The sequence below is a fragment of the Chrysemys picta genome, chromosome 25, assembly GCF_011386835.1.
Source record: "Chrysemys picta bellii isolate R12L10 chromosome 25, ASM1138683v2, whole genome shotgun sequence".
In the NCBI taxonomy this organism is placed as follows: domain Eukaryota; kingdom Metazoa; phylum Chordata; order Testudines; family Emydidae; genus Chrysemys; species Chrysemys picta.
The window spans coordinates 9,325,871-9,353,202 of NC_088815.1; the positions used below are offsets into that span (position 1 = coordinate 9,325,871).

At 42.5% G+C, this 27,332-nt stretch overlaps 1 protein-coding gene across 12 annotated transcripts in view; it reads left to right on the forward strand.

Moving 5' to 3' along the window:
* Window positions 1-27,332, forward strand: part of KDM4B (lysine demethylase 4B) — a 165,998-nt gene that overhangs the window by 48,630 nt on the left and 90,036 nt on the right. Inside the window, exon 6 of one of the 12 annotated variants that reach the window (XM_024105747.3) lies at window positions 940-1,171. The exons of 10 other annotated variants lie outside the window; for them this stretch is intronic. In XM_024105747.3, coding sequence (XP_023961515.1) covers window positions 940-988 — 49 coding nt within the window. In that variant the 3' untranslated portion in view covers window positions 989-1,171. One more of the 12 variants, XM_042841506.2, reaches the window with a different exon arrangement.

Sequence of the window (27,332 nt, forward strand, 5' to 3'; positions counted from 1 at the left end):
ACAAACTTTCATTTTAGATACCATCAAGTTGTCGTTGTCTTTGGAAGCAGCACATCCAAAATCCTCTTTATTTGGTCCCTGGTCTCCACTAGGTGGTGCCAGAGGTGCATCAGAAATTTTTACTATCCTTTAACCACATAGAAGTGAACATGAGGAAAGGTAAAGCGTAAGGTCTTGGTTCTGGTAGTCTAAAGCCACACATCAGCATATAGATGTAAGTTGCTGTAAAATGTGTGCTCTAAAATGCTATGTGCAGAACCCATCTTTAATGTAAACAGGGTTTGTATTGGGGACATGTGGTTTTAATGATACCCAGTGACTCCTTTACACATTTGTGCATAATCAGCCCCTTTTCCTTTGTTTCTTGAGGTTTTTCATTCTGTACCCAGAAGAGGAGTGTTGCCTGCAGAAAACAGGAATGAGACCAGTTTATCTCTGAGAGGAAACATAGGCCCAGCACCAAAATAGTAGCTGCTGCTTTGTATACAAAGACCCTACGCAGTAGCATTTGGATTTTGTGGGTGAAGGTTTAAGAATAAAGTCTAGAGAAAAGAAGCCATTTTTAAAGGGCACTGTAGATATATGAGGCCTGACTTGAAATGTTGCCCTTCTACCCTGCATTTTTCCAGTTTCACAAATTCTTTGCGGAGTAATACAAGTAACGGGCAGTGAGGCTTATCAAAAGGACAACCAGCTCTTCCTGTAATGCTGTTGCGGCTTCCTTCAATACCAGTTCTGCATTAAACAGTGGGATTCCCACAAGCTAGCCCGTTTCTGTGGGAGAAGTGGAGCTTGTAGTAAAGATGACTGTGTGTGCTGCACAGTTACCGGAAGGAAGCAAAACCGAGAGAACTGAAAGCTCAACCTGTGTAGTAGAGCCAACAGCTGCCAAAGTGTTTAGAGGGTTTCATCTGCTTTTGTTTCTCTCATTTTTCTCAGGAGTTGGGGGTGGGAGCAGGTGAAGCAAGAGGAGACCTGCAAAAACTGAATCCCAGTTCCTAGTGGAGAAGTAAAGAGGAATCACAGTTGTTGGAGAGAGCAACCGCCAGACATTTGTGCATGGGGTGGGGAGGAGAAATGATCAAACCTGCTTTTAAAGGGACTTATGAGATTTGTGTGTGTATTTATTTTTTGGTTTTGCCCATTAAAATCACAGGAGATTTTACTGCAACTGGTGGAGAGCTGATTGTGCCATGTTTAGCGATGGAGGGTGGATAAGATTTTAGAAAAAAGAACAGGAGTACTTGTGGCACCTTAGAGACTAACAAATTTATTAGAGCATAAGCTTTCGTGGACTACAGCCCACTTCTTCGGATGCATCCACTGCTGTAGTCCACGAAAGCTTATGCTCTAATAAATTTTAGTCTCTAAGGTGCCACAAGTACTCCTGTTCTTTTTGTGGATACAGACTAACACGGCTGCTACTCTGAAACCTAAGATTTTTAGAGTAACCCAGCCATTCAGTGGCTGGGCTGGTTTTGTATTGTAACCAATTACATAAAGCAAATATTATGAAAAATAAGGATGTTGAGGTCAGGCCATGGGTTGGGCAAAACATTTTTCTGTTGGGCTGCGCTTGTTATATAGATGACAGTCTCTAACACAAAGGTAGATGTGTTGTGACAAGATGCCATTGCTGGTTTGGCAGGACTTCCGCTGTTCCCTTAAGCGCAAGGCTAGAGCACATCACTTGCCCAAGTCTTTTCCTCCTGCTCTTCACCCTGACAGCTCCAATTAATGATTTCTGAAGCTCTTCTGTGAAAGCACATTGTCTGATAAGGAGTCTGGAGTCTGCAAACTGCTCTGAGCAGACCTGAGAACTTTCAGGCATGCTAGCCAATTCTCATCTCCCAGCTCTGGTTGCAGTGCTGCTACAAATAAGTCGGGGGAGCTCCTGAGCTTCAGAGTAGAGACTCCTGCACAGCAGGCCGGCCCCAGAGAGGTCTGTAATGATGGTTCTGTTTTTCTGGCCGCACCTCCCTGGAAATTTCCCAGCGTTCTTCATCCTTTTTATAGACTCTTCGACCCTGCCAGTGATCATCTTAGAGGCACCTCGGGGAATAGCAGGAGTGCAGAGAGTTACAAACTTGACCAGTTTGGCGCTGTGTTCTGCAATAATAGAGGGAGGGCTATTGTTAGGTTGTCAGCTAAAGATATTTCTACACTGAAACTGAATGATCCTTTCTATATTGGTGGTCTTCCACCTGCTCGAAGTAGTCCATCAAATAAATAAATGTACCCTCCATACACGTAAATATAAATATTTTTCTTATTCACATCGTTTCTTTAGTTTAATCCAGAATGATGCTGTCAGGTTTCTAGTGAATAGTCCTGCTTTGCAATGGAGGGGATCTTGCCCAGCCTAAAAGGCTGCTTATCCTCCTCCTGTCGGGAAGGGGGCAGAAATCCGGCTGAATGAGGTTGCCTCCCAGACTCTGGCCCTGGTGGGTTCTGCTGGAATTATCCCCCTCCAAATTTTACTTTTCAGTGGACTCGGTAAAGGGAAGAAGCCCTTCAACTCTCCTCAGGGACGGTGAGGAAAGTTTAGACTGTGGAAAGCCACCTCAGGACTCTTTCCAGTGAACATAAAGGGGAAATGATAAGGCTCTCACTGGAGAGGGAGGTATGCGATATGATATGGGAGAGAGATTTTGTGTGGATGAGTCTCAGAGGGGAGTGTGTCCAGAAGAAGTCACTGTGGAGTAGCCTCTCCATTCCTGTCCCCAGAGATTCTGGGGTAAGTCAGCCTCCCACAAAGCATGGATTGTGTATGTTGGTATGGGAGTTACAATGAATGTTTGCATTTCAGCGGATGAATACCCTGCGTATAAGCTGTTTGGTTATACAGCTGGTTGTTTTGTTTGTTTGTGTGTGTGTGTGTGTGTGTCTATTTCATTGCACAGAAGCCCTGGTGCCAACACCTCGTTGTGTTACTTCACTTTCATAGACTGAGCAGAACGAACTGTGGCAAAATCAGTTCCTCCTCCAGTCTCATTTCCAAGGGAAGCAGATGCGAAATGTTCAGAGTAAAGTGAAGTGCGCAGACAGTGGAGGGTCATCCAGTGATAAGAGAGATAGAAAGCATCAAGAAGAGCAGCTTTCTCTCTGCTTCCAAACTCTCACTAAACAATTGCCCGGGTCCCTCAGCTTCTAAATCAGGGATAGTCAATTATTTTTGTCAAGATCCAAATTTCTTGGTCAAGGTATAATCAAGGATAGACTCCAGATAACTTAATAATAAAACAACAGTAATGATGATAATTAAAAAAAATTTTTTTTCAGGGTCCATGCAAAAGCGTCTGGTGGTCCAGATTTGACCCGTGTTCCGCCTATTGACTTATCCCTCTTCTAGGTCATCATAATACACACACACACACCCTGGGAGAAGAGATGGGTAACAGTGTCTGTCCTCAGCTGGTGCTGTTCCTGCTGTAGAGATCAACCCAAAGGGGGCACTGTGTTTTGCTTGCCTCTCATCAGAGAAACTTGATCATGTCTCCTTTGATGCTCCAATGTTCAGATTCATCTGTAGCGTGTTGTGATGACCATGTGGCTGTCTCAAGCTCAGCAGAGGCCATTCTTTGAGGCGTGAGGTAGGAAGGGGGCACCTCGCCTCAAACACACACACACTTCAGGAAACTTTGAACTGTTGAGTAATTTCATTTTAAGCTTCACAGTCATGGAGCTGCCAGATTGAGTCTCTTGCTTGCATGTCTCTCCCTAATTATAATATACTGTTCCTCTTACAGTAGTAGCTTAATTACAACCTTTTCATAGTCTGTCTTCATTTTCTAAAAGTTTGAATTTATTCCAGTTTGCAGCCTGTATTAAACCTCTTGTGGTAGGAGTTTTTACTGTATCAATTATACGTATTATGTACAATTACCTTATATACCCATATGTGGAGCTTTAAAATGCAGCGAATTGTCAAATGATGTTAACAGGAGACTTGACTTTATAATGGCAAAAGCAACTAAATTGAATGCCAAGACCAATGCTCTCTGCTCATCACGCTTTCTGCTGAGGGATGTCTTTTGCCTCAGCCTTTGTGAACTCAGAAGTTGGTGTTGAAGCCGTGACAATAGCAATGCTACGAAGTGCCATATACCGAGTTTATATAAGCATTCCTATATCCTATGTTGAAGCTTGGTCACTATATCCACTCAAAGCTGCAGTAGCAGTCATGTAGATTTAAGGTACCTGAATCAGCCCTCGAGGGGATAACGCTGCTTTGCGCTGTCTGTTGCCATCTGAAGATTTCCAAGTGCTTTCCAGACATTGCCCTGAAACAGCCTTCTGAGGTAGGTGAGTGTTAATATGTACCCATTTCACAGAGCAAGTTAGTAGCAGAACTGCTGTCCTTGGTTCCCTTTATGCAGCTTGTTTAGTCTGCTGAGATACAGTTAGAGAATGAATTCCTAACTTAGAGGGTGCGGTTAATTACAGTTGAACAATTTTTAATTGTGTTCTGGGCTTTAGAAAAACTGGCCATTGAGGTTAAAGCTAATATAGTCTTTAGTCTACCTTTGCCCTGAAGTGCACATAGGAGATACATTTGAAATGTCTTTGCCCTAGGATGAAGAATTATTCAGTACCTAAACAAGTCCTTAAATTGTGAGTGAGTTTGATACTGTGGATTTAGTTGGATATGTACATGAGACAGTAAGTCTCATACTCTTAGGCATCCTCAGATCTGTGGTGTGGAGCACACTGAGTGTGTAATAAGGGTGTGTCTTAGATGTTTTGAGAGCATCCCTACATGTGGATAGTCGCACTATTTGATCTTTTTCCAAACACCAGTGGAATAACATTCTTTAAAACTTTCTCTCCAAAAACACAGCTTGAGTCAAAGCAATGTGGGAGGAGGCTTCCCTGCATAGGATAAATCTCTGTCCACAATGGTCAGGAAAACCATATGAGGCCTGGTCTACACTAACCCCCCAATTCGAACTAATGTACGCAACGTCAGCTACGTGAATAACATAGCTGAAGTCGACGTACCTTAGTTCGAACTTACCGCGGTCCAGACGCGGCAGGCAGGCTCCCCCGTCGACTCCGCGTACTCCTCGCGCCGAGCAGGATTACCGGAGTCAACGGGGAGCACTTCTGGGTTCGATTTATCGCGTCCAGACAAGACGCGATAAATTGAACCCAGAAGTTCGATTGCCTGCCGCCGAACCAGCGCGTAAGTATAGACAAGCCCTGAGAAACTTGCTTGCCTCAGCCATGTTTGTAACTAGCCTGTTTCTGATCCCAGCATTGTTAGGGCCTAAATCCCCATATTTTTCAGTGGAGATGAAATGGGAAGATAAATCTGACAAATGTTTCTGTGCTAAGATATTGTTTATCTGGAAATGGAATGTATTTGAGAACCCTCCTTCCCTCTCTCCTGACCAATGGCAGATACTGTAGCAGCTGCAAATGGAAAAGAGTTGATAGTTTTACTGCAGATTTTGTTTTTCATTATTGTCTCAGGGTGCATTGCAGCTGTCTTGGCCGGAACCCTTGCCCTCCCCGTCCTCCAGGATAGAAAATGTTAATCCCTCGGGAGTGATCTTGGATAAAGAAAATGACCTGCCTAATGCTGTTGTGAAGCTCAGCTTTGCCAGCGTCTTTCCTTCCCTGAGCTAAATGCATAGGCAGGACATTTTATCCTTGCTTATCCCCATTTCCCCTATGTGGTGTTCTTTACCCCCCACCCACTTTAACACACCCTCACATATGTGGCAATTTGCTTTGAGCTTGGTGCAATCTCATTTAAGACTGCTGGGTTTAGTGTTTGGTATTGAATTGTCTGGCAACAGGGGGGAGTTGGGAGGGATATTTGTCTCTCACCCCATTATTGCCTTCTGATTATTACTCTCTCAAGGGGGCCATAGCACAAGGATGTTCAAATGTGAAATCAATCATTTGTGTGATCAAACTTGATTAGTGGGATCTCTTTAACCCCGTACACTCTGGAGAGCATGTGAGTCGCTTAAGGATAGATTAGCTGGAAACTTGAATGTGCCTGTTGACCTCTAGGAAACTGAGAACACTTTAAATACATTGCACTGGGAGTTTTTTCCTTTGATTCATCTTCACGTATATATTTTTCTGCTGCGTTTATTTTCTTCACTCTTTGCTTTGGGAGATTTTCACAAGAGAAAATATTTTTTCCCCCCACCGACACCTTCAGCAGCCTCACACAGGAAGCATGTTTTAGTATTTGTGCACTGCGCACTTGCATTGTTTGCATGTTCCATTCTGGCAGGAGAGATTTATGGGCATGGGGAAGTAGGGGGAAGGCCATTCATGCAGCGACAGGAAATTTGTGAGCTGCAGGGAGCCATCCAGCCTCTGTTCCTTCATGTAATCTGTTTTATGGTTCTGCAGTTTTGGATGGAGGGAGGGTAGAATTTATGGTGGTGATTGATTTATGGATTAGCTGAAGCACCATTTGTGCTTGGGGTGATTTGCCAAAGCAAGGCTCTTTTCAGTTGGTGTGTGTTTGTGGTGGTGGTGGTGGCGGGGGGGGGGGTTGGGTAATGTGTACAGCACCCGCTCCCCCCCGTCACCCAACTGTGTTTGGTCAAAGCTGCTCTGGAATGGGGCTTCTGCATTAAGAATCTGTGCGTGCGTGTTGATCACTCTGGGATTCACGAAAGGAATGATGTATTGAGATGCAGAGTTGCATCCCCCTGTAATTCAGTGATAGATGGGAGGAATGCAGCAGAGAGTTATTAATATGGGCTTTCAGGCTTCATATACCGCAGTCATTAGTTAATCAATGCAAACCGCACCATACTGCTAATATTCAAACAAGCCTTCTTGCAGGCTCCCACATGATGTCTGAGCAGACACAGTTTGGCCTGCAGGTGGTGCTAGAGTGAAGGACGCAGTAATCATAGAATCTCAGGGTTGAAAGGGACCTCAGGAGGTCATCTAGTCCAACCCCTGCTCAAAGCAGGACCAATCCCCAGACAGATTTTTGCCCCATATCTCTAAATGGCCCCCTCAAGGATTGAACTCTCAACCCTGGGTTTAGCAGGCCAATGCTCAAACCACTGAGCTATCCATGTGAGGCAGGAGCAGCGCTGCTTTTACAGTTTGTTCTTAGGATCCAGAGAATTGGTGTATTCTAGGGAGGCTGAAGCTTGGATGAGTTGAATGGTTTTAATGCCATTAGAGAACCAAACCGTTGCCTATGAGGAATCGTTATTCAGCTCCTAAACTGTCACCCTTGTTTCTTTCCCCAGAGCAGAAGTCAACAGTTGAAACAATGGGAAATTCTCTTTAATCCGATAAATGTTTAAATGATTGTGTTACATTGCTGTGGACGTTTTGTAAACTGATAATTTTCCCAACACGTACTGTGCACTAGGACCCAGGTGGTGCCCCCTATGTGTTCTTGGGGGGGGGGGGGGAAAACCTTCAGAGACACTCTCCAGACAGTAGGAGCAGCCAAAACAGAGAGTGCTGCCTGCAGGGGAGGATGTAAAAAGGGACCCTGCTGGGCCATCCCTCCCCCCAGCATCCCCACATCCCTAGAACTGTGCAGGGGAGATCTTCCCACACACTGTGAATGCAGGTGGTGCCTCCCTTCCCCCACAATGTAGTTTTGAGGAAACAGTGCAGAAAAGAATCAACGAGAGATTCCAGCTGTTCAGAGCAACTGTAGAAGAAGCCAAACCAGGGGCCTGGGACATTGAAAGAATTACTTACAGTTTTGACTGGGCATCGTGTGCCCCAAGTTGATTGACTGTTTGCTCTAAATCCTCTTCCTTCAGTCGCTTCACCTCAGCTTCATTCCACAACTGCCCCTCTTACCCTCTGCTCCCTGCTCTGTTCCCCTCATCCCACTTTCCTTCAATGTCCTGTTTCCCCTTGCTTTACTTTTCATTTAGCTGATTGTCTCATAACTACCTCCCCCATCCTCCAAAAATAATGGCGCTAATACGACATTTCCTATTCCTGTCATCGCGTTGTTCATTTGTCTTTTTATACCCCTTTTCCCCCACCCTGTACCTATCTTGTCTGTTTAGGTTGTAAGCTCTTCATGGCGAGGACTGTCTACTACTATGTTTGTACAGTGCCTAGCACAGTGGGGCCCCTCCATTCCTGGTTAGTCCTAAGGCAGTCCTGTAATAAACATGATTAATAATAATAGATTTCATTCCTTTTTCTACAGCAGTGTGTCTAAATGCGTTCCTATTCTTCTGGCTTAGTGTATAATGCATGAACTGCCTTCTCCCCCAGCACTAATAATTCATCACAGCTATATAGTCCCAATCTGGATTGAAAGAGGCCCATCTTTGATGAGAGAGAAGGCTCTTGCTGAAACTCAATCTTCTGTTTTGCAAGTGTCTGCTCAAAGCTCAAACCTGATTTGAAATGAAGATCTATGGAAGTCTGACAGGATCACAGATTGGTTTTAATAACTTAGGCTTTTGAACAGTGCACTCTGTCATTGATACAAGATGTGAAGGAGATAGAAGTGTTTTCCTTCTCCATATAACCCTCTCAGCCTGATCTGACTTGAGCCCTGTGGGAGAATGGGCTTGTAGACTCTGGCTTCATGTGACAATGGCAAATGGGTTGGCTAAGACTGAAAGGGCCCACCAATGGCACCAGAGGACTGTTTTCATTCATGCCTTCTTAATATTTGGGCATGAGTGAAGTTTTTCTCTTTATTCAGAAGAGGAAATTGATCTAGGATGGCACAAGTGCAGTAAAGAGTAGTTTAAAATAGCAGGTTTCAGAGTAGCAGCCGTGTTAGTCTGTATCCGCAAAAAGAACAGGAGTACTTGTGGCACCTTAGAGACTAACAAATTTATTAGAGCATAAGCTTTCGTGGACTACAGCCCACTTCTTCGGATGCATATTTTATATTACATATTTTAAAATATCAGACACTGTAGGAATTCTGCTATTTATAGTGCTCTACACCAACAAAGTTCTGTGCAAGAATCGACTATTTAATCCTCCCCCTGTGTGAGGAAGATTATTAAAAAGGCACTTCACTAGACCTGGGGGGTTGGGAGGCATAAAGGAACCTAGGGAGGCCTCTCATTGACCTGTATGTTATCTGGAATACCTCTATTTACTCTTCAATGCAGTGGGTGACTAGAGCAGGGATACTGATTTCAGACTGGAAGGTGCTATTGTCGGGTGAAAGGGTACAGTTTGTCACAGCAAAGCCCTCTGCTCTGTAAAGTTCCTGCTTGAATGGGCTTCTCTTCAGATTCATTTAAAAGGGCAAAAAAAGGAAGAGGCTTCCAGATGAGACCACCATCACAAATGGACAGATTTGGTTTGTTCTGCTGCAGGCATTTATTCTATCTCCATTCCAAGAGCAACAAGGGGGGTGCATGCGTTCTTTAGTGCCCAGTGAAGGGGACAGCTCTTGCAGGCCAGTTGGTACAGGATAACATATTGCCAGACACTTAGTGGTCTCCCCCCACAGTGCATGTGCATAATTCTGGTTAACATTAATAAGAGTGACATATGCTCATTAAGGGGGAAATAGATCTCTTAATCTTTCTAGACTTTCTGCCAATAAACATTTCACTATGTTTCTTTCTGTGCTGCACTTCTACTGTTTCACCCCCATGCAATGGCTGTTGGAAGTATAGGATAGTATTGTCGAGGGTTTTTTTGGTTAGGTTTTATAGGCATTTTAAGGTGACTTACTGGTAAGAAGGCTTCAGTTAGTGCTGATAAGTTGTAAGGGTGAATCTGACCTTGTAGCCCTTAAAACTGGGACCTTGTCCAGAAGAGAGAAGAATTGGAAATATGTGAAATGTGAGTGCACTGTTATCTGACACATGAACTGCTGATAACACAGGTTGAGGTTTTTCATTTTCATCCATAAGAATTTATTAAATTTCCTGTCATGGGACAATGGATGGAGGTCTCTGTGTTAACTCCTCACTTAGAGAAGTGGTTTAATGCTGTGACTAAAGGGGCCAGCGTAGCCAGGAAGCTGTAGAAAATGTACAGCACAGGCAGCACCCTTCGGCTCTCCCCACACAGGGACTTCACCCTCAAGTTGTACACCTTGTCCAAATCGCTCTGTCGTCTCAGATATCAAGGGCTACAGGGTGGGATCTTGTGCATGTAGGATAGACAGGATTGTATAGCCAGCCTGACAGTGAAAGAAGAGTTATTTTGGCATTTTCTTTTTTACCCGAGTTAACTTCTGGTAAGGAACCATCAGCATGTTCCTGTATGAAATGCCCTTTATGTTGCCAAGAGTTACCAGGAGCACCAAGGTGGTCTTCTCTCCCTTGTGAGTAATGGAAGGAACTTAATTTCCCTGGCTGGGAAAGTCAGGCTTTTTTTGCGGAGGAACATGTCATTCTCATAAAAATCTGTCCTGCAAAGCCAACTCTATGATGCCTACAAGTAACCAGCTGGCAGATAATGGTTGTAGGACAGTTTTTATAATTTGTGTGTGTGATATAAACTAAACATGGTGGTAAAGTTTTGCATTAGCTGGATGATACCAATAACCACCTGGCTATCTTGCTTGGTGTGTGTGTGTGTGTGTGTGTGTGTGTGTGTGTGTAACCACCTGGCTATCTTGCTGGGTGTGGGTGTGGGGGGGTGTAGTTCCTGCGCCTGTGACCATTTTGGGGGGTGAGCTTTTCGGAGCATCATGTGTGCCTCTTTTTTTAATGATTGTACAGTGTCTGCTGGAAGCAGCCAATAAGTAATAATTGATTAACAGTTCATGGAAATATATGCTTCATAAATGAGTGCTGTAAACTGAGATGATGGAGAATGGCAGGGGAGATGAATATTAATCTGTTGAAATGTGTAGTAATTATCTTCCTGGTCAAAATGGAAGAGTAAGCCATTTCAGAATTTGTTTTCCCCAAAAAAACCTTTTTCCTTAGTAAAATACGCCCTTCACACTCACTCACTCATTCACACACTGAATGCAGAACCTCAATCTAGGATTATTTCCTTCGCTGTGGACAGAGCTGCTTCTGTCGGTAACCTCCTTTCTGATTTTTAATTGTCTGTGGTTTCTGTCCTGTATGTGTTGTCATTAAGTGTACTGATGGTCATTCATTTTGAGCCCGTTGTTTAAAGTAATATTTAAAAAATATATTGCAGTTTTGTTAGAGACTTTCTTTAGTAAGTCACTGATTTTTTCAGGTAAGCAATGCAGAATCCAGAAGAGAATTTTCCCATTGCTTAGTCGTCTTTTGGACGGGTTATAGTTGGTGCTTACCAGCTGGCATGACCCATCTGGAAAACCCTGTGCACTGCACCCCTTCAAAAAATAAAAATTCTGCTTTTTGCAGTGTCGTTCCTGGGGATTAATACCTTCCTTAGGTAATACTTTTTGCTGAGAACGGCATTAGGATTAAGAGTTTATCAGCAGTGTGTGCTGTGTACAGGTTGGGCTGGGGCACTTTTAGCCCCACTGATAGAAGATTAGCTCCAGCCATACTCTCAGAATAACTTTAACAATTCAGCCCAGAATCGCGGGACAACAAATCAAGAATTTGTCTATTACAAAAAAACCTTAACTAAATACCAGCATATTACACTTTCACAAGTCTCAGTTTTGTGAAAAGGGTGAGAGGAGAAGTCAGACTTGTAGGTGGGGGCGGAGCATTTCATAGAATATCTGGGTTGGACGGGACCTCAGGAGGTCATCTAGTCCAACCCCCTGACAGATTTTTGCCCCAGATCCCTAAATGGCCCCCTCAAGGATTAAACTCTCAACCCTGGGTTTAGCAAGCCAATGCTCAAACCACTGAGCTGGGGGGCGGGGGGGCGCAGGGACATGCTGGCTGCTTCCAGGAGCTGCGTGGAGCCAGGAAGCTTGCCTTAGCCCCACTGTGCCGCTGACCGGACTTTCAACAGCAGGGTCCCTTTTCAACCCTCTTCCAGCCCCCGCGTGCCCGCTGCTCTCTGACCTCCCCCAGCAGCCACACAGCTGAATGGCAGGGCCCCCCCCACAGTTGTGACTGGTGGGTGCTGAATACCCACCATTTTTTTTTCCCCATGGGTGCTCCAGCCCCAGAGCATCCACAGAGTCTGTGCCTATGGTTTTCAGCGATGGATGCTCTATCTACCTCTTTCCTTCCTGAATAGGCAAAACTTCCCTCTGGATTTGATAAGATACAGCTGAGGAGAGCACAGGCAGGCAGAACTTGCATGTCCTGAGGTGGGATTTTCTAATTCTAAATTACAGCACAAGATGGTGCAAACTCCATTGGTGGGTGGTGGTCTCCAGTAACCTGTGCTTTGAGGTCAGGTTGCTTCCACTGTAAAGGCTTATTCAATGACCACCTGAATCCTGCATCAGAATTACTGTTGGCTCCACCTCCAGACACCTCTCATTGTCATGACATCTGTGAAAGTGGCTGATTTGGATGGCAAGAAGGTGGAACAAATTCTACTGTTAGACTGATGTAAATTGGAAGTAACTTCTGTGACTATGGATGTAACAAAGCAGATTGTGGCCCATTGTCTTCTTTGCATTTATAAAATGCCTTGTAAAATTCTGGTACTGTTGAGGTGGAGATGAAAGCTCCTGTTTAATCTAGAGAGCTGGCTTTTGGCAGTGTAGCAGCCTGTCACTGCAACAATACGGTTCTTCTGTTTGTTAAACGGGGTATAATAAGACAAAGGAGGACTTCATGTAGTTGCAGGCCTGAGAAATCAAATGTACTCTTGCAAACATCTTAAATTTTTTTCAGTGCTCTTAGGTCACATCGCTTTTTCCACGCAGGACACCTCTCTTGATTCACGTTTTGCATCTGTTCCTGTAGCAAGGCCCCCTCTAATCTCGATTCCACCAATTATTATTGTAAATAAAGGAATTCATATGGAATCTTTAGTGTGTTACTTACGCTTATCCCACTCTCAGACAATTTTCTTTCCTCCCCATGCTTAAGGCCTCGCTCATTTGGACCCCAGCTGAACAGCTGGGGATGGCTGTGAGCAAATACCATGTTAAAGAGGAAAAAGCTTCCTCCTTGTTCTGTGCTACTGTCTGATGTTCACTTGTGAATCATCAGGGAACATCTGATCTGTGTTCATGCTGTGCACCTGTTAATTTTATTGAGGTCTGTGTGTGCCGCTTGCAGAGCCTCACGGTGACACTGCAGCCTGTTCTGCATTCACTTGTCCTGATCTTCCTCCCATGATGGCTCCCAGAAGATTGTATTTGACCACCTGTCTGCAGAGCTTATTTTTCCTTTGACTTTATAATGTGGGTTTATTTGGTGTCTGTGTATCTGTAATCTTGTTCTGTCATTACCTATTTACACGTTATTATGGTTTTCTGAGCAGATACTCCCTAGTCTGTGTTTATCTTGTGCACTTGTGTGTGTTTCAATAAAAATGTCATTATTTGAAATCATTGACACTCCTGGTTAAAGATACTAAATTCCATCATCCATTGTCCCATAAAATGATCCATTAAAGATAAAACTGCAGAGACTTGATAAGTTTCTTTCCTAGGAACAAGGAACTCTCTGATCCGTGTGAGATCTTATCTCCAGAGCAAGTGTGTGTATTCATAATGTAAAAGATTCACAACAGAAGGGGGCAGACAGGGAGGCAGAGGTTTGCCTTTCCAGATGGTGATCCTCTGACGTTAAAAGATGGTTGCTTAAAGCAGATGATTGTTCAGTGTCAGACAATTTCAGATACCAGTGAGGAGAAGTAAGTGAATTGGGTCCCCTCTTTGGTGACTGAATTTATTCCTTGGGTGGTGAAGGACTGTGAATTAGTGGGGAAACCTGTAGCAATTGCAGTGTTTTTAATCCATCTTTATGTTGGCCTTAACTTCCAGAGCAAATGTGGACACTGATTGGACAACTATTGTAAATATTCCCCCATCCTTCCTAGTAAGGGCAAAAATACTGTTTGTGCTTTGCGAGACCCACTCAGGTTAGCTTTATTTTTATTTTTTTATTTTAAAATAAAAGTGACCAACAAAGGATTTAAAAAATATTAGGCTTGTGCTCTCCCTCTTCCTATCTCCCTCTCCCCCACTTTTCATTATGGATAAAGGCCAGAAAAGTGGATTTGTTTTTGTGAGGTTATCTTCTGTTTCTTCCCCCATTAGAAACAGGAGTGTGACGTTTGGTTTTCATGGATGACTGAGGGGGTATCTGTGAACGTGGTGATATGAATCTTCAGCAAAGACACCCGTTTCCCAGTATGTTAGGTAGTTGTAGGAGTTAAGAAAAACACAAATTAAAAATCTGGCTAAAAGTTCCTTCCTCTCTCAATTGCTTAAGGATTATCCTCCCACCCCACACTGTTAGAGAGTCAAGATTTTTTTTGCTCTGAAAGACACTTTTGACTGAAGAATTAAGAAAACAACACCGGAGTCAATAGTGAAAGCGGAGCAATTGAGGAAAATAATAGATTTTTAGTTGTGTTTAAAACTTCACAATGGTCCCTTCTAGTCTTGGAATCTGATCATCATCTTTGGTTTCCTGTATAACACGTGCCATCGAATTTCCCCAAAATAATTCCTAGAGCAGATCTTTTAGAAAAACGTACAATCTTGATTTAAAAATGGTAAGTGATGGAGACTCCTCCATTACCCTTGGTAATTGTTCCAATGATTAGTTACCCTTGCTGTCAAAAATTGACACCTTATTTCCAACCTGAATTTGTCTAGCTTAACTTCCAGCCCTTGGATTGTGTAATACGTTTCTCCGCTAGATTGAAAAGCCCATTATTAAATATTTGTTCCCCATGTCTTTACTTATAGACTGTAATCAAGTCACCCCTTAACTTTCTCTTTATTAAGCTAAATAGATTGAGCTCTCTGAGTCTCACTATTCTAAGGCATATGTTTAAATCCTTGAATCATTCTTGTGTCAATTCTCTGAACCTTCTCCAATTTATCAACATCCTTCTTGAATTGTAGGCACCACAACTGGACAGTGTATTCTAAGTGAAGTCGCACCAGTGTCAAATACAGAGATAAAATGACCTCTCCACTCCTACGTGAGATCCCGTTTTTGTGTTTAAAACCAATTTAACACAATGCTTAAACATTTTGGAGAAAGGACGTCTTTGTTAAAGATTCAGAGCTCCTACCCATTCATTTTAGGTGGTAGAGGATGTGTAGTATGTGACCTCTCCCACCAAGGAACTCTTCAGCAAAAGTAAGGGAAGAAGTCGCTTGACATTCCTCATACTTCTAATGTTAACCCCCCATAAAAAAAACAAGCAACCCAATAAATATCCCCCAAAACCTTGACAGGCAACCTTTTTTTTCATTATAAAGAAGCAAAAATGGCAGAGGCCTGTTTCTGCCCCGCCCTGGTCATCCTTCTGAGTACTGAGTGTGTTACAGATGGAGTGTCTGGCTTATGGAGAGGAAGATGGTGGGTATGCCTAATGTCTCACCACCTTCACTGGTTTATGAGGAGGTGGTCTTGACTAATTTTGAAAGCTAACTTGGGTCTATTTTCCTGGCCTGGAAATTAGGAGGAAATTAGAGACTTGAAACATTTTGGAGGGAGAGGGGATAACTTGTGTACCTTAGATGAAGGAGCCATTGATTTATTTTATGTAAATGACTAGGCAAAGGTTGCAAACTATACTAAAGTAATGAACAGAAGAGGTTTCTGTTCTTGCGCTGATGCCTTGACCTATGTTCTCTTCTATCAGTATAATGAATGCTTCACTTTAAAAAGATACTCAACCTTCAAGCTAGAGCATGAGCTTAGATTTGTGGGGGTAGGGTACAGCTGGGAAACTGGTTTGTAAATAGCTCAGTAATCCATAGGTAGGGCCCTACTGAATTCACGGTTGATTTTGGTCAATTTTATGGTCATAGGATTTTAAAAAGGTAAATTTCATGATTTCAGCTATTTAAATCTGAAATTTCACGATGTTGTAATTGTAGGGGTCCTGACCCAAAAAGGAGTTGTGGGGTAGGGGTCATAATGTTGTTGTAGGTGGGGTTGCGGTACTGCTACCCTTACTTCTGTGCTGCTGCTGGTGACAGCACTGCATTCAGAGCTGGGCAACTGGAGCCGCCAGCAGCAGCACAGAAGTAAGGATGGCATGGTATGGCATTGCCACCCTTACCTCTGCACTGTTGCTGGCGGGGTGCTGCTTTCAGAACTGGGCGCCTGGCCAACAGCTGCCACTCTCTGGCCGTCCAGCTCTGAAAGCAGTGCAAAAGTAAGGGTGGCAATACCATCACCTCACCCCCATAAAATAACTTTGCGACGCCCCTGCAACTCCCTTTTGGATCAGGACCCCTACAATTACAACACCGTGAGAAATGCTGGTCTCCTCCATGAAATCTGTATAGTATGGAGTAAAAGCACACACAAGACCAGATTTTACGGTCCATGATGTGTTTTTCATGGCCGTGAATTTGGTAGGGCCCTACCCATAGGTGATGGTGGTTCATTGTGACTGCCACTGTATATAAATGTTCTTGATGGATCAAAGGATCTTCTTAGGGGCATTGGTTGTTGCTATCACGGCTATAGGCATGAAGGTTAGGGTTCAGATTGCGCATCTGTGGACACTTATGTTTTATGGAGATTGAAATAATGGCTTTTCCATTCTGCCTGTCACCAGGGAGGGATAGGTTGGCATTTGAATCTGCCAAGGGTCATTATTCTTGGCATGAGTAAATCTGCTTTGAAGACAGATAACTAACCCTCAGCTTGATGTGTGGTCTTAGGCATTTTAAATGTGCTGCTCTATTTTGTTACCGTTCCTTATTTCTGTAATTATATCTTGTTAAACTGTGTGGGGCCTATTTGTCCAGACCTTGTGCAGACACTGTGAAATTAACTTTCTTACCCTCCAACATGAGTTGGACTGAAGTGACACTTTCAAAAGCCTTGCAGTTGAACCTCCTGCCTGTGGTGCCCATTCTGTTGAAGAAAAAGGGTGCATGAAGATTTAGTAAGGTAATTGCTGCTTAATTGCTCTATGTTGTTGAAGGGAGACTCGAAATCTGACATGCTGTGGGGGTAGATGAGGTATGGTATCTATTCTATCTGATATTTTGCATATATAAGAGGTACAACTGTATCAAGAAAAGGTTTGGAAGGTTCAAAAGAAGGTTGGATGGAGGGAAGAGATGGCCTGGTGCTCTGTAGAAGCTAGGGAATTGCTTCAAGTGGAAGCAGTTACGTTTAAAGAGGGAGACCTCAGTGGAGAGGGCATGAACAGGCTGAGTGCCTGAGGCAGCTATGTTCTGATGTGGATAAGTTTTTAATAGCTTGCAGTGACTGAGAATAAGAAAAAAAATAAAATTTCTTCCTTTTCCCCCTGCCCCTAAGCAGCAGCCTTGAGGATAGAATATAGGCTAGATTGGAAAGTCCCTTTAGGAACACCTGATGCTAGAAGTAAAAGCGAATCCCCTGCTGTTACCTTTTAATGGCTTTTGAACTGGTCCTTGTACCCCAAGATGGTTGGTCTCTGCCTCTTTCCTGACACATGCATTTAATTTTTAATTTGCAAGGCATTTGCTTATTTATTTTCATTGGTCCTGATAATAATTCTAAGCCATTAGAGGAGAAAATTGTATTCAAAAATGCTGTTTCACACTTTATTTGTTTGATGATTTAGAGTGATAGAAAACAGCACATTTGCTGGCTTTTATAGTATGATAATTATTCACATCCATCAAGCCATTCCAGGGGAATAAACAAAACACTAAGAAAATTACACTATTAATAGCATCCTCCATCGCAAATATGCGGGATCTTTTTCATGCTTTCATCTTAAGGATAGAAAGGGGATTGTCCAGTTAAACACTCTCTCTCTCTCTCAAGGGGGAAAAACCCACCTCTGTATAGAAATGACTGTGACAGGTTGGATCACAGAACCCCCCTTGGGAGCTGCCAACTGATGTGCAAAGACTACTTCTATTCCTGTTTTCCCTGCCAGCTCAGGACTTCAGCACCCTATCTTGCTGAGCCAGACACTCCCGTTTGCTCCAACACAGACCCAGGGTTTGAATTACTTGCCCCAAAGCTGCAGGTTAACCTGAAAACAGCTCACGGAAGTGTGCTTGTCTTTAGCACTCAGATGCCCAACTCCCAATGGGATCTAAACCCAAATAAATCTCTTTTAAACTCATAAATTGTTCACCCTCTATAACACTGATAGAGAGAGATGCACAGTTGTTTGCTCCCCCAGGTATTAATACATACTCTGAGTTAATTAATAAGGAAAAAGTGATTTTATTAAATACAGAAAGTAGGATTTAAGTGGTTTCAAGTAGTAACAGACAGAACAAAGTAAGTCACCAAGCAAAATAAAATAAAATGCACAAATCTATGTCTAATCAAACTAAATACAGATAACCTTACCCTCAGAGATGCTTCAGTAAGTTTTTTCCTCAGACTGGACACCTTCCAGGCCTGGGCACAATTCTTTTCCCTGGTACAGCTCTTGTTCCAGCTTAGGTGGTAGCTAGGGGATTTTTCATGATGACTTTCCTCTCTCTCTTTGTTCTGTTCCACCCCTTTATATATCCTTTGCATAAGGCGGGAACCCTTTGTTCCTCTGGGTTTCCACCCCCCCCCCCACTGGAAAAGCACCAGGTTAAAGATGGATTCCAGTTCAGGTGACATGATCACATGTCACTGCAAGACTTCATTACCCACTTGCCAGAACACACACATACAGGAAGACTTACAGGTAAAACAGAGCCATCTGCAGACAATGGTTCTGGTTAATGGGAGTCATCAAGATTCCAAACCACCATTAATGGCCCACACTTTGCATAATTACAATAGGCCCTCAGAGTTATATTTTATATTTCTAGTTTTAGATACAAGAGTGGTACATTTATACAACTAGGATGATCACACTCAGTAGATTATAAGCTTTGTAATGATATCTTAACGAGAGACCTTTTGCATGAAGCATATCCCAGTTACATTATATTCACTTATCATATTTTTATAAAACCATATAGACTGCAACGTCACAATGACAGTCTAACACAACTTCAGCATTTGAGTGAGCACCTCCTGAACCTGAGACCCTGAATTTTTTTGTCAATAAATGAGGCCAGAATCAGGTTTTGGAGAGACCCTATGACTCTGAACACCACATTAGAACGAGCTTTAATAAGATATTCTGGAAACCTGAAGCAATGGTTGGGAGGAGATCTCTCTCATTTTGCTACACTGGGTAAAACTGAGACCATTTCAGTGATCCCTTTTGAGTCCCCACAGATGTTTTCTCAAGAGCAGAATCAGTCTATAAAAAGGGGTTGTTCTTATTGAGGGTTATTAAAATAGTTTATGCTGCCACCATCCCTTCTGTTTAGTTTTGAAGCTGTTCAGCGCAGAGTGGAAAATCCCTGCTCCCTAATCTGTAATGGCTCAGTGTAGCATCATATCAAGGTTAGATCAAAGTTAGGCTGATTATTCCCTTAACTTTTGGTTGTACTCAGTGTGAGCTATTCACAAAGCTGCTTCTGTCAATAGTGAAGCATCTGATAATTGTCAAGAATGATACTTCCTGCTGATTATAGCTCAGCTCAGGATCCTTTCAGGATACCAGGGGTTCTTTTGGTCAGATAAGCTAAAAATCTCAGTACCTGTCCGATGAAGTGGGCGGGGCTTTAGCCCACGAAAGCTTATGCTCAAATAAATTTGTTAGTCTCTAAAGTGCCACAAGTACTCCTGTTCTTTTTGTCTGCCCCTTGTAAATCTTTTTGTCTGATTTTTTTTTTTAAATAAATTCAACCATGTTCATAATTGAAGGGGTAGAAAAAATACTCAGGAGGAGAGAATTACACTGCATAGTAAACTGGAGAGATCAGAACAGTGAGAGCTGCAGACAACAAGGAAAAAGTCAGTACTAACAACTGTAAATACTTATCAGTGAGGGAAAATAAACAATACAGATACAAAATAGTTGAGTTTTCACCAAGCAGCTATAACCATTGCATTAAAGCAGGTTTATTTTGATCTTGTTTCCTTAAGACTGTGCGCTATTTTTAATTTTTCCTGTAACTTGGCGCTACAGTTGCTAGAGGAAAGCTGTGGGATTGTGAGAAGCATAATAAGTCAAAAGGGTAAGGTGAAACTTAGGCTTTGTCTACACTGCCAAGTTGTCGACACAAATTTTGTCTTTCACGGGTGCTTAAAAAAGCACCCTCGCCCCCGGAAAGACACGAGTTTTTTGCCGCGGCAAGTGGCAGTGTGAACGCGGCTTTGTTGGCAGGAGCGCTGTCCTGCCGACAAACTGAATGCCGCTCGCGGGGGTGGAAGTATTTTGTCTGCAAAAGTGATGACAAAGTGCTGACAAGCGTTTACACACACTGACTTAGCAACAAGGCTGTGTCGACACAGCCCTGTCGCTAAAAGCTGCGTGGTGTAGACAAGCCCTTAAGTTCCTTGGGACAGGGAATATGTCTCTTGTGTGTTCAAGACCTTGTACAATGGGGTCCTGGTCCCTGATGTGGCCTGTAGGCATTATAACAATACAAATAGTAAGCTCTAAGGAAGAATAGGGAATAACTGCAAATCCAGAGATATTTGCATAAAAAGGAACCTATATGTACAAGAAAACTAGTAAAATTTGTATCAAAACTTCAGAGACTAGACGGTTCAGAGGAATGGTAATGGGTAGAATCTCTTATCTCAGGGTGAGCATTTCACTGCTAACCCATGTTGAATTTGGCTGTAAGTTACCAAGTTGCAGATTTTAGTGGCCTGTATGACAAAAGTTTGGGTTTCAATGGAGTTGGGAGTGGACAGGTGAGGACTAACTGGCACTAATCTTTCTGGCAGCCTCAACAGAAGAACCAACAACTGAATTGACATAGAAACTGAGCTCCCCTTTCATCCCTAAAAACAGGCTCTGGCAAGTCAGGATTGAAGCACATTGATAGAACAGTGTGGAGAAGTTCGCACTTCTCCTTCCTGTGTTGTACCTGTACAATAAAGGACATAACCACAAAGATATGGCACCTTTTGGACACAATACATTTAGACAGTCAAAATACTGAAACAGAGATGTATTCTTAATACTTTAAAGAACTGAGCAAACCAACTCCTTCACCTTTCCATGCTCATCCTGGATTTTCTTCCAGTTCTTGTCCTTCTCACAGATTTTCACTCCAGTTGTGTATATCTTGGAGAATGCCCCTTCTTTGAAGAAGAATTTCTGAAAGAGAGAACTTTTTTTCTTTCATTTTCTCCTTTCAAGAACTTTAAGTTCTAGCTACCCAAACACAATCCCACTACTACTACTTTAAATTTAAATAGCAGCTTTTTTTCAAGGTGCATCTGTCTCGGTTTACAACTTTCCAAAAGATGAAGGAACATATATTCTGCTGCTATCTGATAAAAAGTGCAGAAATTTCACCTCTGAAAGAATAGAATCCAGGTGAAACAGCTCTGAAGCCTTAGACTGATGGGGTGATTGGGTGGACAAAAGGGGACAAATCAGAGAAGCTGCACAGATAAGTAACAAAAAAGCAACCTTAACAGAGGGCTAGATGTTGGGGGATGGGCTGTGGAATGGAAAATTTACACTAGGGACATAAGAGCAACCAAAGGGAAAATGGGGAAATCTGTTCAACATCTCTGATGTCTATGCACAAATGCAAGGAGTATGGGGAATAAACAGGAAGAACTGGAAGTATTAATACAGAAATTAAATTATGACTTAATTGGCATTATTGATAATGGGATAAATCTCATGACTGGAATATTGGTTCAGAGGGGTATAGCTTATTCAGGAAGGACAGGCAGAGAAAAAAGGGAGGAGGTTTGCATTATACATCAAGAATATTTGTTCTGAGGTCCAGAACGAGGTGAGGCAGACCACTTGAAAGGGGGGGGAAAAAACCAGGAGCAACGTCATGGTAAGATTCTGCTATAGACCTCCAAATTAGGAGGAGGTGGAGGATGAGGCATTTCTAGAACAAGTAACAAAAATATAAAAAAAACAAGACTGATAGTAATGGAGAATTTTAACTACCCAGATATCCGTTGGAAAAGTAATACAGCAAAACACAAAATGTCTACGGGAAAAACTTCGTTTCAGAAGGTGGAGGAAATAACCAGAGGGACAGCTGTTTTAGACTTGATTCTGATTAATGGGTTTGAAGGTTGAAGGCCATTTGAGTGAAAGTGAACATCCAAGGATAAACTTCATGATTCTAAGGAAAGGAAGGAGTGAGAGCTGCAGAATAAGGAGAATGGACTTCAAAAATGCAGACTTCAGTAATTTCAAAGAACTGATAGGTAAGGTCCCATGGGAGGAAAATCGAAGGGGAAAAGTAGTTCAGGAGAGCTGTCAGTTTCTCTGAGACAGTATTAATGGCACAACAGCAAACTATCCCAGTGTGAAGGACAGTTAGGAATAGGGGCCAATATGTCTGCATCAGAAACTCTTAAATGACCTGAAAAGAGGGAATGTTACAGAAAGTGGAAACATGGTCAAATCGCTAAGGATTGGGTACAAAAGACTAACACAAGCATGTAGGGACAAGATTAGAAAGGCAAAGGTATGAAATGAGTTACACCTAAAAAGGGACCTAAAAGGCAATAAGAGGTTGTATAAATGTTAGGTACAAGAGAAAGACAAAGGAAAGTGTACGTCCACTACTTAGCAGGGCAGGAGAGCTAATAACTGATCATATCAAGAAGGCTAAGATATTTGTTGTCTATTTTGCTTCAGTCTTCACTAAAAAGATTAATTGTGACCAGATACTTAACATAATATTAACAACAAAGGAGAAGGACCACATGCCAAAGTAGGGAAAGAACAGGTTAAAGAACACTTAGTTAGATGTATTCAAGTCAGAAGGGCCTGATGAAGTTCATCCTAGGGTACAGAAGGAACTTAGCTGAAGCAATCTCAAAACTGTTAGCAATTATCTTTGAGAATTCCATGGAGGATGGGAGGAGTCCGAGTTGTCTGAAGAAGGGCATACATAGTACCTGCCTTTAAAAAGGGAACAAAGAGGATCCGGAGAATTATAGTCCAGTCAGCCTGACTTTGATACCTGGAAAGATACTGGAACAAGTTTTTAAACAATCGATTTTGTAAGCGCCTTGAAAATAATAGGGTTATAAGTAATAGCCAGCATTGATTTGTTAAGAACAAATCATGCCAAACCAACCTAATTTCCTCCTTTGACAGGGTTACTGGCCTAGTGGATGGGGTGGGAGGCAGAATTCTAGACACCATATATCTTTATTTTTAGTTAGACTTTAAACATTGTCTCACAACATTCTTATAACAAACTTGTGAAATGTGACCTAGATTAAATTACTGTAAAGCGGGTGCGGAACTGATTGAAAGAGTGTAGTCAGAGGAGTTATCAATGTTTTGCTGTCAAACTGGAGGATCTATCTAGTGGGGTCCCACAGGGGTCTGTCCTAAGTCCAGTACTATTCTATATTTTGATTAATGACTTGGATAAAGGAGTGGAGAGTGTCCTCATAAAATTTGCAGATGATACCAAACTAGGAGGGGTTGCTAGGACTTCGCAGGACAGGATTAGAATCCAAAATGACTGACAAATTGGAAAATTGGTTTGATATGAACAAGATGAAATGCAAATAAAAACAAAATATTACATTTTGGAAGGAAAAAATCAAACCAACAGCTTAGGGTGACCAGACAGCAAGTGTGAAAAATCGGGACGGGGGTGGGGGGTAATAGGAGCCTATATAAGAAAAAGACCCAAAAATCGGGACTGTCCCTATAAAATCGGGACATCTGGTCACCCTACAACAGCTATAAAATTGGGAATAACTGTCTAGGCAGTAGTACTGCTGACGGGTATCTGGAGGTTATAGTGGATTGCAAATAGAATATGAGCCAACAATGTGATGCAGTTGCAAAGTTTATCATTCTGGGGTGTATTAATAGGATTGTTGTATATAAGACCACAGGGGGTAATTGACCTGCTGTACTCAGCAATGCTGAGGGCTCATCTGGAGCGTTGTACCACTCTTTAAGAAAGATCTGGAGTCTGTCCGGTTTGTCCACAGGAGAGCAACACAAATGATAAAAGGTTTAGAAAACCTGCCCTATGAGAAAAGATTTAAGAAACTGCATGTTTAGTCTTAAGAAAAGACGAATGAAGTGTGACCTGAACATAGTTTTCAAATACGTTAAGGGCTGTTATAAAGATGATGGTTAGCATGTCCACTGAAGGCAGGCCAAGAAATAATAGGATTATGTTGCAGCAAGGGAGATTTAAGTTAGATATTAGGAAATTTTTTCTAACTATATGAATAGTGAAGCAATGGAATATGCTTCCCTGGGTACGTCCAGACTACCCGCCGTATCGGCAGGCGGCGATCGATTTATCAGGGATCAATATATCGCGTCTTAACGAGACACGATATATCGATCCCCGAGCGGCGGTAGCGGAGTCGACGGCGGAGCCGCGGCCGTCAATCCCGCGCCGTGTGGACCCCAGGTAAATCTAGCTAAGATGCTTCGACTTCAGCTACGCTATTCACGAAGCTGAAGTTACGTATCTTAGATCGATCCTCCCCACCTCCCCCCCAGTGTAGACCAGCCCCAAGAGAGGTTGTGGAATCCCCGTCATCAAGAGGTTTTAAGAACAGGTTAGGCAGACACCTGTCAGGGATGGTCTAGGTCCTGCCTCTGTGCATGGGGCTGGACTGGATGATCTTTCAAGATTCCTTTCAGCCCTACATTTCTATGATTTTATTAGATTTCACACTGCTTTTGAGGGGGCCAATTCCCTTAATTGTCAATGCAGGACTCTATCTGTTGACAAATCTTATTCCTGAAAGAAGCACATATTCAGAGCTCCAACACTTTATTTGGTGTTACTTTTGATTAGAGGGTTTAATGAAACCCTTCCTGTCTGTCTCTTGCAATCTGCATCTGCCCATCATAGAAGTGGCTAGTTCAGTGGCCAGAAGAGACATGTAATTTTAACTCACGATTGGTATGTGTGGCTTGCAAAGGAAGACATAGGGAATGGAATTGTCCCTGTTCTGGGAAAGGTCTAATAAGATCTTTATAGAGTGCCAGACACTGTATTATGCTAAATACACTTACTTGTCTTCATACCAGAGTTGCTTTAGGACCCACGAGTTGCCAACATAAAAAAACAGGCCCTTTTTGCTCTAAAATAAATGGCCATCTCTTACTGTTAACCTGTGTGCCCTACAGGATGCTTCTCTAGAGAGGTGGAGGCAACTGGTCCACCAAAGCAGAAAACTAGAGAGATGATAGAGGTGTACGACTGTTATCTCTCAAAACTTGCTGTGGCCACTTATTGGTCAGATGAATAAATCCTGCAATGCTGAAGGGGTTTTGGAGCAACTGGCAGAAGCTATGTCTATGTCTACACTTAAAACACTACAGCGGCAGCACTGTAGCTGCACTGCTGTAGCACTTCAGTGTAGACACTTACGGCTGTGTCTACACTACAGCTGGGATCGAGGTGCTGAGACCACTGGCGGTCGATTTAGCGGGTCTAGTGAAAATCCGCCAAATTGATAGCAGATCGCTCTCCAGTCGAACCCTGTACTCTACCCCCAACGAGAAGAGTAAGGTAAGTCGACGGGAGAGTTTCTCCCATTGACCTCCCGCGGTGTAGACCTTGCGGTAACTCAACCTAAGGTACGTCGACTCCAGCTACGTGAATAGTTCGTACGTAGCGTAGCGTAGTTCGACTTACCGCGGTAGTGTAGACATAGCCTTATTACAGCAATGGGAAGGTAGGTAATCTACCTCCCCGAGAGGCTGTAGCTAGGTTGATGGAAAAATTCTTCCATTGAGCTTAACTTCATCTCTCAAGGGATGGATTTTTCACACCCCTGAGAGAGACAGCTATGCCGATGTAACTTTTCAGTGTAGACCAGCTTTGTTTCTGGGCAGTTGACATCTCTTTGTTTTGACACCTCATCCTGAGGTTAATGAATTAGTATTTTGATTTTCCATGACATTTTGATGTTTTAACCTGAGGACAAACATCAAAGCTATCTGTCTCTCAGCATGAGAACTAGAGTGCTTTAAATGTGAAATTAAATTACTGTTTAGCACTAGGTAGAAATCTCCTCCAAGTGTTAAAGTGATGCCCGTGCCATGAGGAAGAGGATCATGTACAGAAAGTAATCCTGTTCTACCTGCAGAGATGGTGTATAGTAAAGCATCGGTTTTGGAAATTAAAAATGTTCTGTTGTTGACCAGAGCCCAAGCTATGGGTACAGTACCTGAAACAAGTTACAGCAGCTGCTGTTGAACGGTAGTGTTTTTTTCAGCTACATCTGTCAAAGATTTTATCCCTAAAGCAATTGCCATTTTTCATAGTGCTAGCTAAGTGAATGCAGGAGGATAATGTCATTATTAGGCCATCTATGATGGCCAGACCTTTCACTGATATAATTACAGTAATTCTTTTGATTGTGGCCATTTCTAATCTTTCTGTCACCTCCTTTTTCTTCTGCCTTTTGATTGATAATTTCATGTCTGATCACATAGGCTTTGTTAGCTCAAATCTGCACAGTACTTACAGTTGAAAGGAAAAGTTTTCCTCTTTTTTGATCTTAAAACATAGCTGGCCAAATTCCCGCTACAAACACATCAGTGCAACCCTACTGAATTCAGTGGGATTGTGTTGGGTGTAACTGAAGGCAAAATTTGGCCTGCTTTTAATTCCACTGTGACCGATTTTGTTGCTTGCCAAGAGTAAATCTGTAAGATGGCACAGCACCTCTTCTTTAAGTACTCTGATCAGAGTAGAAAGTTTTATAAATTTTGAACCAATTGTTGCACTGTGTGCACCTGCGAGTTTGGTGGTGGCGGCGGGGATGTTGACCTATAGATGTTTACGCTTTAGTGTTTTGAGCGCACTGGAAATTCAGTTCTGCTGTGTTCCTATCCAAGCAACTCTTATTCAGGCTCTCCATGGACTCAGCTCAGCTTCTTGCAGGCTGCAGTTTCAGATAACACAATGACCATGTTTCAATGTATTAAACTTTTAACATCCTCTGGATTCAATTAATCTTATCTTTACAACTCCCAATTACAGGCACTAATTAAGTGAAAGTAGCATTGTAGACTGGGGATATTACATTAATCAGCAGCAGCCTTGTAGACATAAATTAGTTCTTTCCCAATCCTTCAGTATTTTCCCAGAAGGAATGGAATGTTTCATTTCCCATATTTAAGGGACATTAATCCCACAAAGGAGTTTTGGATTAGGATTATTTTTATCACTTTTATGTAAGTGATAAATGGCCATTTAAAAAGAAAAGCTCCTAGCTTTATCCAAGACAAATGAAATTGTTTGATAATTATACAATTTAAAATTCTGTCAAAAGGTACTGGGAGCACATTAATATCTTATTCTGTAATATTAA